This window comes from Glandiceps talaboti, chromosome 7, assembly GCF_964340395.1.
Source record: "Glandiceps talaboti chromosome 7, keGlaTala1.1, whole genome shotgun sequence".
In the NCBI taxonomy this organism is placed as follows: domain Eukaryota; kingdom Metazoa; phylum Hemichordata; class Enteropneusta; family Spengelidae; genus Glandiceps; species Glandiceps talaboti.
In genome coordinates, this window is record NC_135555.1 from 12,689,708 (window position 1) to 12,701,719 (window position 12,012).

At 36.2% G+C, this 12,012-nt stretch overlaps 2 protein-coding genes across 2 annotated transcripts; one reads left to right on the plus strand and one right to left on the minus strand.

Annotated features, from left to right (window-relative positions):
- The first annotated feature begins 308 nt into the window (after positions 1-308).
- Positions 309-8,809, plus strand: LOC144437644 (nuclear transport factor 2-like). Its single transcript, XM_078126630.1, has 4 exons — positions 309-482; positions 2,622-2,693; positions 5,443-5,541; positions 6,530-8,809. Exons 1-4 carry the CDS (start codon positions 384-386, stop codon positions 6,638-6,640), a joined length of 381 nt encoding a protein of 126 aa, XP_077982756.1. The 5' UTR covers positions 309-383; the 3' UTR covers positions 6,641-8,809.
- Positions 8,810-10,542: 1,733 nt separating this feature from the next.
- On the minus strand, positions 10,543-11,662 carry LOC144437955 (DNA repair protein XRCC2-like). The gene is made up of 2 exons (XM_078126989.1): positions 11,630-11,662; positions 10,543-11,349 (listed from the first exon to the last, which is right to left on the minus strand). Exons 1-2 carry the CDS (start codon positions 11,660-11,662, stop codon positions 10,543-10,545), a joined length of 840 nt encoding a protein of 279 aa, XP_077983115.1.
- Between the last annotated feature and the right edge of the window lie 350 nt (positions 11,663-12,012).

The following is a 12,012-nucleotide window of genomic DNA, read 5'->3' on the forward strand; positions in this document are numbered from 1 at the left end:
AAATGACAACAAGCGTTTCTGGAACTTCAAGTTTTCAAAATGGCGCCGTTTTGATAAGACTGCCTATCTCCCTACTTAATATTAGTAATATTTCTAAAATGTTATATCATCCATGAAATGATCACTTTATGTTGATGTTATTTCAATAATAAAGTTACATGTAATATTGCTCAATGGTTGATTTCGTACAAAAATATATTTTATAAACACACAATCATGATGTATAAAAAGAAGTGTATTTCGCTTTACCAACTTAGGGGTTTCAATATTTTCTCGCGAGATATGAACGTGAGTTGAAATCAAGATCTTCGAGCATTGCCCGTCCATGTCAACTGTCGGTGAATGTCTTGAGTTTTTAACAGCCGCCGAGGACACAACTAATCATGAACGTGTTTGCGCAATTCAAAGAGATAGGATTTGCGTTTGCTAACCATTATTACATCACATTCGACGCAAATCGATCCAACCTCAGACCTCTTTATGTAAGTATGGAACAAGCTCCTGTCTATGTCTGCATAGGCTTTGGCTTGCAAATGACATTCATGTTTCGCTCTCTCTGCAGTAAATAGTACAGCCCTGTAATCACGATGTGTTCTTGGTATTCATAATCATTTGAATGGTAAAAAAATAGACAATGTGCCTCCATTGTCTATGGATCATTACACACTATTACGTCAAGAGTGTTTGGAACAGGGTGTGTGTGAATCCAAGTTCACATGCAGTACTAGTCCTGCTTGCAAACGGAGGAATTCGGGACTCGATTCTGACAATTGTCCCTCCCCTCCAAGTCAGTAATACAGACTCGTGCACCGTCATGGAAGCAGGACTAATGCAGTACCTGCTGTACAGTGTGTACAGTATATTGCAGTGCTATGTAAAAGTCAACAGCCAAAGCAAAATCCATGTAAATGATTAATGTATTGCATCACATTACTTGAAATTGTCAATGTAATTACTTGGGTTCCCTAAGCAATTATTCAAACACCAAGCAAATTAGGTGAATTTGTGACAAAAAATGTCTGAATTCGAAAAAAATAAATACAGTATTGCACAACAAGAATCTTTACAAAGTTACATATACATATTTGTATATGTTTGATGAGGATAATTTATTTCTAGAGCATAGGCTTACATTCATTTACTCACAGTCCTATAATAGAGTTAGGGCCTGTGATTTACTAGGAAATCTCAAACAAATACAATCAGGAACAGGCAACCATTTACAAGCTAAATTTTAGGCCTAAAGTGTTATCAAGGAGGTTTAAGACTTTATACTTCCTTGGTTATTAATCCAATTCAGTTGTTTACTTTCCCTGTTTGTATAAGATTCCGTTTTCATCCATGGTCTCATATCGCCAGCTGTACTTGTCTCTGTACTTCCACCATGGTGTGAGAAGTGTTATAAATCCAATTCATTACATACTTCCCTGTTTGTAACAAGTTCTGCTTGTAAAAGCTTACCTGTCACTGGTTGTAATACGGTTATGTACCAGTTATACACATTTATGCCCTGCACAAACAAAGTTTTATGCATGTGAACAGAAAATAAGTTATTTATTTTCTTGTTCTGTGTAATGACAATGAAAAGTACACTGTAAGAGTCAAAATGTTATAAAAAATAACCATTGTGTGTCCTCATACTTTGCACAGGTATAATTATATATAATTCTCCAATATTTTCTTGTGGAAAGTAAATACCTGAATCTAGCATTATTATGAGAGTAATTTTGCTTTGAATGCACTACCAGTTTTGTATTTCGCAGGACAGTATGTTCAAAATATAGAAAAGCTGTCCTTCGCTAGCCATTCACCAACAGCTTTTATTGTGAATATACATGTACCTCTTGTTTGATTTGCAGTGACAAAGGACATTATGTCACCTCAAGTTTATGGAGAAAGTTGGTAACTTATTCAATCATAGACCCTACCACTTGTAGGGTCTCTGATTCAAAGAGACTAACGTTAAAAAAGTATGATGGGTTCGTTTGTTAGATGATGTTGGATGTTCAATGTTTTTGCTATGGTTTTTATAACCCCTAGTGACTTACTACTGTAACAAAGAGGGGAATCAGGGACAATTGGTGTAAATCGCCATACCTCTAAGGCTCTTTTGGGTGGGGAACCCAGGTAAAATACCTGGGGAACTCTGGTACATTTTATGTGCCTTCACCTTAATAGTACTGGTACTCAAAGTGGCACAAGCTGAGTTTATAAGCTTTCTACTCAATTGAAAATACTTCAGTAAAATCCCATTCCTGTATAATGGTAATGTCGATGCATGTCTTCTATAACATTACTTACAACTGTCTTCTGGCATTGTTAGAAGTTACTGTTGATCATCAGATCTGTATCTTAATAGTAATAATACCAGGTTTGAGTTCAGTCAATTGCAAGTGGTGGCTAAGTATGCTAGAACTGTGAGTACAATACTGCGAGTACCTTTTAAATATACATCAAAAACTACACCTAAATACATATAAGCTAAACTTGTGCCCTGTTAACAAAGAAATTGATGATGGTGTTGTTGTTTTTGTTGTTAATGTTGTTGTTGTTGTTGTTGTTGTTGTTGTTGTTGTACATGATGCAAGTTAAAGTGTTTTTCATGTTTTTTTAATCTACAGGCTCCAAGTGCTTTACTAACATTTGAAAATGATCAGTTCCAAGGACCTGATGCTATTATTACAAAACTTACTGTAAGTATCTGATGTTACCTATTGTAAGATATTTTGGATTTGTACCAATGAACATCAGCTTTCATTATACTCTCTCACAGCCCTCACCAGCTTTGCTAAAGTGTCTGTTTTACTGTCACCAGTTTGATGAGGACACACAATAATTGGGGATTGAGCTAGTTGTTGGGTCAAAGTAAAGGGGAAAAAACCACATAATTCTGCAAAGTCAGTGATGGCTGTGAGAGAGTCTAGTTAATGTCAAGATCAACACAATGGAGATAGTGCACAATCATTGCTTTCAAAGTGTCTGCTTTGTAACTGGCAAATGATGTAAATAGTAGCAACATGCATCCTACTGCTTTTAGTACATAGGCATTTAGATATGAACACAGGTGTGCATAGCAACCATGCAGACACCCATAGCAACAGCCGTGCATATCTTGGACAAAGATAGCCGGGGTGTGTATGAATCAACTTACCAAGACAGAATCAGAAAAATGTCCTATTAATCAAACCCACTGAAAATTGCAACATCAATCATTGCCCTAATTCTACAGTTGTGCTACAGTGCCATTGGCACTTTTTTCAAGATTCTGTATCAGTAAATGTAGTTAGTTAGTCCAAAAGTATTTCAACTTTAAGCAGAAACAAAATGTGGATATGGTCATTGTTGCATTATGGGTTGTAAATACAAATGTATGTCATATACAAGTTACAGTCTGGACATTCGATCTCATTTGCATACGGTCAGAGTTGAATCACATCAAATGGCGCGCTATTTCATGTGTTCCTTCGAGATGCTATCTACATAACAATACAGTGTTATTTTTAGAATGCTGCATGTACAATGTTCCAAAGTCACTGTACAATCTACAAGTGACCTACTCGCATGTTTAGTACCTTCAAAAAACATAGTTTCACGTGAGATTTTTCATTATACCGTTTTGTTTGGTCGATGTTCGTTTTCAGATTTCTCAGTTTCACTTCCGTGAAGAAAACATACCCGTCGTAAAACGGCCTGGGCTAAGAGAAAGACGCACGGGCTAAGCATGTCACATACATCATTCGATTTGTTATTAAATTCTACACAGATGAAGCCCTGCAACGTAAAATCTGTCCATGCAATGATATTCAACTATATCTCTGAACATGTAACCTTGTTTGTTTTTAGAAATTGAGTGCAACGTACTCTCGACTACTGTAGGTTTTACTGGCTCGTTTTCCGTCCGTATGCAAGTAAAATGTGATCAAAATGCATCATGCTAAAAATCACCGCACAGTTAATCACTGTATGAAAATTCACGAAATTTGACCACGGCCTTTATTTTTGCCGATAAAGTCAAATGACAGTCAAACTTTCAAGGCAATTTTTATTTTCAATAATTCAGTTTTAGTCATCATTGATCAGCTAGGAGTTATAATTTCTATGCGATGTTTTAAAAATAATAAACACAATTGGCCCATGTATTTTCCAGATATAAATTTCATCTCATGTGATTTTCTTGGTGCTTGTTTATGTGTAAACATGTTTTTCATCAAAGAACATTTCACTTTACGTATATTTTTTTGTGTCGAAAATATGTCACTTGGATAAGTCACGATGCACTCTGTGATCAATCGATAAAAATGTTGTAATTCTTTCCGAACATTTGCTGGAATTTCCACTTCTCAGAGAGCCTTATTCATAATAATGTTGGTCATGTTGTATTTAAAGATTCAAACTCTATAAAAGCATCAAATTCTATGAATATTTAGACCGAAGTAGGATTTCAACGTTAATGCACGATAAATATGCGCAGACAGGCTGCGCAGACGAATGTCCAGACTGTAATACAAGTATAGAGTTGGTATCAGATTCAGAATCAGATTCACATTGGAGGACAATATGAGGCCAGTCTCATATTGAGCCTCAGGTTCAGTCTCGTATCTGAAAAATCATGCGATAACACCACAGCAGTCAAACAAGAAATTATCTCACTTGTCACCCATCAAAAATATTACTTCTACAGACTTTTAAATAAGACTACAATCTTTTTAAACAGCCGCAATTCAGATTCCATTATTGGAATAGTGCGCCTACCAACAAACACATCAGCTGAACTTTGACCTCTCGCAAATGTCTTAATGCCATCAGACAACAAGCTTCTATCTCTGATTTTCAGGCTTGGCTTGTTCAAGCTGAGACATCCCCCCCCCCCCCCCCCCCCCCCCCCATCAAGTGAATGTGAAGGGGGAACATTTCCTGTAGCCTGGACATTATCATTTCTTGTTTGACTGCTTTTCTCTGGTGTTATCATGATTTTTCGAATATGAGACTGAACCTGAGGCTCAATATGAGATTGGCCTCATATTGTCCTCCAATGTGAATCTGATTCTGAATCTGAGAACAACTAATATACTCGTCTTCATATTCCAATATCAGGAAAATAAAAGATATTTTAGTTTGGCCACTGGAGGGCGCAATTTAAAAGCATATATTTTGGTCAGAATTGTTTCAGTACTTAAATTGTACCTTGACAGTAGTAATCCTTTTCCAACAAAAAAAATGTCAAAGGTTTTTTTTACATCTTTTTATTGATTGCTTCACGTACTGCCATGCATTTTGCGTACATGATGAAATTTAAATTTAACCTGATTTTTCTATATCTTGTGTGTCATTTGCACTGTGCTTGTTAAAAGATGACTGGAAAGTAGATAACTAGAATATGCTTTGTGAGTTGAAATAGCAAAGTACGGTTTACTAATGCTATCTTTGGTGTCTTTGTTACAGTCACTACCATTTCAGGTTGTCAAGCATGTAACTACAACAGTAGATTGCCAACCTATTGATGAACGTACCGTTCTTGTCTTTGTGGTTGGTCAGCTAAAGGTATGTGATTCCTCATCACTCTATCTTTTATTGTATCTTTTATACTTTATTGTACATGTAGTGTGTTTAGTTTTGGCGCACAGAAAAGTTGGACAGAATGGCAACTTATTTAAGACATGTCAGGTGCACTTTAATTTGGTTGACACGGTGCAATGAGAAATTAGGCAGTAAGTTGTACTTGTGAAGAACTCATCTGGTCTCTCCATCATATTCAGCTCAACTACTTTTGACACCTTTCGCAACAGCTGAAAATACCAGTATGTGAGCCCCCTCCATACAGATGTTATTGTTATTGTGTGCATGTTTTGTATGAGAGGTCATGTTGCTATGGCTGGCCACAGCATTGATGCAAGTGTATCCTTTATTTGCACCAAATTTACAACTCAAGTTAATTCACATAATGTTTGTAAAGTATGGTAGCAAGACTTGTGTCCAACTTTCTTCTCTTTTTTTTTTGGCACATATCCAGCTAAAATAGTAAAATACAATGCCTTGATAATGCAATGATGTAAAAGGATGGAAGATTTACGGACATGAAAGTATTTTAATAACAAACATATTTCCAATAGAGGAGCCCTGTTTTCAGTTCAGGAATGACTACTGGTCACCATCCTTGGGCTATACCAATATCTGCAATGGGTAGCCCACGGGGAGTACCATAGAAAAAAGTTAATTTCAAGCCCTGGTAACGTTTCACCTGTTCAGGTTGACAGGCTTCGTCAAACTGTACATTTGCTAGCTTTACTGCTAGGTGGCAAAGTGGCGATGACGTGATCCTAGAGATGATGTTATTGGTATTCCCCCTTGTTCCCTGTTCATGGGACGAATAGTAAAGCCAGCAAATGGACAATTTGACAAAGCCTGTGGACCTGAACAGGTGAAATGTTACTCCCAAGTAATATAATCAGAAACCTTGGTTGTGATACCAAGATGTTTTACCGACCTGATGTACATATTTAAGAATGTTCTTGTGTCTTTTCTCTTACAGACAGATGATGACCCACCTCACGGATTCAGTCAAGTTTTCCAATTAAAAACAGATGGTAATACTTGGTTCATTGTCAATGATATGTTCAGGCTTACTTTGCATCATCAATAGATACATTCTAGATCTGAAACTAATACCTTTACATTACCGCATTTCATCAATTTCTTAGCCTTTCCTCGTCTTCAGAAACATGATCCTTGCTACGTTGGAAGTTGGAATAACTTCACTATCTTTGCCTAATTTCAGATTTGTAGCTATAGTAACGAGTTAAACAGTTCAGCTGTGGTGCTTTATGGTGGAGCGCTTGGAGAGTGTAACAATGTCACAAATAATAATGTCGATGTTGTTATTTATTACTGTCCAGCATATTTTTTTTTATATATTTTTATTTTTATTTTTATTCCCAAATGAATCTTAACATAATAAATTGTAAGTTCTGCAAAGACTTGGCCATAGCAAAGCCTAAATGCTGCCTTTACATACATCATCATTATCAGCAAGTTAAATTGCTCTCATCATAGAACCAGGCTGTGTTATGTAACCCCTTATGTAATAAAGTATTGAGAACATTTCAGTAATAAAACTTTGTCAAAATCGTGATATGACCTAGACTGTAAGATACGTCGTGTCACTCCACCCTCACTGGTGAGAGGGGTTGACCGATGTGTGAGGGTGCCCCATCACGGCGTACCTCACAGACTAAATATGACCCTGATGTAAAAATGTCCTGAAAGGATCTTCTTTGATGTGAGACAGTTTTAATTGTTTCAAGTGAGGACTCTTCAGTCACTGATCAGCAACTTGATGTGTATTCTCAACTGTAATTTAGAATTATTGTCTATTTTTGAGGGGTGATCGCACAATGTTACACATGCTCAATAAATGAACTTTGTTTGTTTAGAGGGGGAAAGGTCTGGCATCAGTGCGATTGCTGAACTTCATTTTCACACTTCTAACCAAATTTTGAAAATGTTCATGCCTTGAATGATGACAAGTTCTTGATTAACTACTGAGATTTTTATAAGTCGATAATTTAACATTTACGTCTCGCGTGATATACAGTGCTGGGTTTCCAGTAGCATCATATTTTTACATTGTATCAGTCATAGTTCATCATGGTTTACATCATATATAAACGAGTGGATGTAGCACTTGTGAACGTTCGTTTAGGGGGAGGGGGTTTGTCCTAAACAAACGAAGTTTTATTGAGGTTGAGCGACATTGTGTGATCTTCCCTGAGATCTCGTGTATATCAGCCAGTACAGTGGAAACGATGAAACCTTGGCAAATGTGTAGTGTCAATTCAGATCACACACGTCAATTATAGTGTATATTTAGTTAGAGGTTAGTAAAACCACAGAAAACAGAAGTCTTTGTACAAAACTGAACTATTCAAGTTCATCACAGAGAGTGGCCAGCACTGGAGCTGTCAGTTTTATAGTAAAAGCAATCAAGAAAGAGAAGGTATGACTTGAATGTGATTTGTCTTTTATTTCCACTGGTTTTTATCTTTCAAAGTTTTGTTTTTTGAGTTTACAGTCACTTCTTCATCTGTGACTCAACAAATCTTGAAATACAATCATACATACAATAAATTATAAAATAGATACAGCCGGAAAAAGACTCTGTGATCAATCACGCCATTTTATCGGAATTATTTCACATTTGCACTAACATTGAATCCGTCATATTTAGAAAGGGGATATTGCAGCTTTAACACAAAAAAACAGCGATCTCTATTCAAATTCATCATAACACTCTGTATTATAATAATAATGATAATAATAGTAGCTTTGTTTATGAAATAAATATTACAGCAACTATTTGCCAGTTTTAAATCATTACTAATTGTAATTATGCATATTTGTTATCACTGTAAACGATTTAATTTGTTATATTGGTGGGTGAAGTTATAGCTTATAATTGACCGATTCTTTCCACTATTTTTTCTTTTTGCCAAGAACAGTTGTAACATTTTATTGAAATATTTTCTCCAGTCCTCTCAATATTTCACACACGAGTACTACTGTACAGTGAAGGATGAAAATCTTCAAATTTGTCGTAACAGCACATTAAATCACAGACCTTGTTCACCATTTCAAACATTTCTAAAGACGATAAGAATGTCATAATTTGACAGTAAGATATGGTTTAAGTTTAATAGATTATAACCCAGTGGTCGTATATAGCATTTATGAAATACAGCTCCTTACAGTATCACTTGGTTTTTTTTTCAAGTCAGGTGAATAATTATGTGAAATAATTTTCATTTTTGGTTATTGCCCATGTTTTCATGAAGCTCTTTGAATAAAGCTTTGGTTTTTCAAGTATTTTTTTGTTTGTTTGCATTCCCTGTGTATTTCTTTAGCTGTTTTATCCAATGATATGATCTATCTAGCTACAAGAAATTACTAAGAAAACATTACTTTGATGGGACTTCCTAATTAAAATATTCCAATTTCTGTTGTTTCCAAAGATATGTTTTTGATACGGGCTGAAAGTAGGTGAGTGGTTTACTTGGGCTCCCCACCTAAAACATGATACCAAGATATGGCAATCTATACAAGTTTCATCATTTGAAGTTCATTGCTATGTGAATGCTTTAACCCTATGTACTAAAAGAGTCTGCAATGGAGTATGTGCTTCCCAGGGAGTTGAAGTATGTATAAGCCCCCCCCCCCCAAAAAAGAGAATTTTTTCTGGTCAGCATGTACACCACTTACAGCTGTAAATACCCTTATATCTGTCTTTTTTTTGTTTGTCCAGCCCATGCAGTCTGCAGATTCTAGAGGGGAAACACAAAAATAACCCTCTCTCCTTCAGTGAAGACAACTGCAGAGCCAATCATGAACAAGCAAATGACATCTGCCACACATACACACTTGCTCTAAAGTACTAAATAAAAAGAACAGCAACTGCCATAAATAGTAGATTTAGTGACAGGTTTGAGAGAGATAAAAGAAAAAACCGCATCATCGCACCACTTTAGACAAAATGTCCTGACCAGAAATATTTCTTCTTTTTTTGGCCTAAAGGGCTGTTGTATTATTATAGGTCCATGGCAAGGGTAATGATTGGAAGGCGTACAGAGTAGACAGGCGCTATATAGAAATACTATTAGTAGATCATTATTATAATACTGTAGACCAAATGATAAGGGTACAAACTAAACTTATTTTTTTAGTTATTACAAAAAAAGGTCTGTATGTTTGATTATTCAGAAACACACTCGGTCAACATGACATTAAAAGAAATTTATTAAAATCATTAAGAAACACTTGTATTGCAAAAATAATACATTTTAAAAACAAGTCAAGTAAGGAAGCATTTGTATATGGTCTATGAGTTGTGTAAGCAGAGTAGTAATGACAGGCCCAACAAGCAGGAAGTATATTTTTATATATAATGGTATTTTCATTTATTCATTCTTCAGATTATTTCTGCAACACACTCTCTATAGTGATAATATGTCAGCTTTTGTGGCAGAATTCTAATTGTTTAAGGTCACTCTTTCACTTGTGTTTCTTAACCCTCTGAAAGCATGCATCTTTTTTCAAATAAGACTGAAATCAGTGTGTGTTTACTATGTGTGCCAGGTGCTAAGTAGGTAAAAAGTTTCCAATGTTCAACCCAGCTTTGGAGTATGCCTCTCAATGATTAGAAAGTGGAAATTTATGCGAGTTTTAGCAGATTTACCCTTTTGATGAAAGGGGTTGATCGATGTGTGAGGGTGCCTCTGATACAGTGTACTTTACAGACTATCCTTTCTGTTACAAGAGTTCCTAAACCTGGTTCATTATGTTTAATAATTTATTGTTCACAAGTAAACAAAATACCTGGGGGTGTCTGATAAAATTTAGTTTCCTGTAAAATATGTGGGGATCTCAGGTAGAAATGAATACCTACTTACTGACATTTATTAAAAAAAATTGCTTGTCCAGCAAAAATTAAATGAAAGCAAGAAATATCGATAAGTATTCTTTACACAGCGATACCAATCACCAAGTTCCTTGCTAGACATATTGAACACCACCATCTGTTATAAATAGTCTTTGTTGGTCCGATTCTTGCGACTGTAAGCAAATAGTAAATTCTGATGCAGAACGTTTCCACATAAAGTATCGCTTAGTGGATATTTTCTGCCAGATCCTGCTAATTGGGTCCACGTTAAGATGCCATGAGTTGACACTACCCCCGTTGTCATCTCGATTTGGGGTATTATAATTGACAAGTGAGTTGGTTAGAAATGTTACAAGTTGATAGTCCTGGGTAACCTTCTGTAGAGTACTTGTCAAGTGTTGGAGTTTTGTCTCTCCATAATTATTGCGGTCCATCCAGTAAAAAGCACTAATACTGTCTACCATAACAACAGCAATGTTTGGTTTGTTGCCTAGCAACGTCTCCAACATTTCTATAGTAACCAGGAGTTCAACTGTGTTGTGACAACGTTCGTAATGAAAATGTTGCAAGCACGACTTGATTAGCGTTTCTACATCATGGTTATTTGATTGGTCTGTACTACCAGTCTGGTGGATGTAGCCCTCAACTTTGCTTTCGAGTATACTGACCAGTCGTAGAATGGAGAAATGACAATCATTGTCAATAAAGAGAACATCAACATCTCGACCTCTGCATGGAACACCTTGCCAGCTGTCAGGTAAGATACAATGTGCAATCCAATGCAGTAACATTTCAGTTTTGCCACATCCACTCTCACCACACACCTCAATTATGTTTCCTGGTTTTAAGGACATGGTCTGAGTGAATAGCCTTGGGTCTATTCCATCCAAGTTTGGTCTGGTTCCCAAACGAGCCAGTAACTAGAAAGATAAGGGGAACAAATGATATTTCATTTCGATTCAACAAAGGTCGTTAAATTTGTAACAAAATGTCACTAACAAATGTGTTCATCTATCCACCCACCCATTCATCTACCCACCCATCAATGATTCAATCAATCAATCAATCAATCAATCAATCAATCAATCAATCAATCAATCAATCACATCCAGCAGAATGAAATTCATGAAAATTCAGTCTCTCGATCTGTGCCAGCTTTTCACCAGATTGGATAATTTCATTGACAGAAGTTATGTTTACCTGTGCCCCACTTTCCGAATTACAAGCGCACATATTTCCTCATATACATCTATTCCATCGGTAATCGACAGCAGACAAGCTGCATCTAGATCTAATCGATCTGACGTCAAGCAGACAGCATAACAGCAAAGTATAACTTGTACTAGACACGGATACAGATTCGCGTACATGAGGGTAGAGATCCGACAAGATCCGCGGACATACTTAATGAAAATATATGAACAGATTATGGCCGTCCTCGTCAGTTTACAAATGTCGTGTTAAAGTTGTGAGCTGAATCGTACTTTACCCCAAAATACATGTAGGAAACCCTTTTCAGAGTCTTATGCAAAGCGCTTCAAATCGGGATGTATCTGTTGCTAATTTCACACTCGAGAATGTTG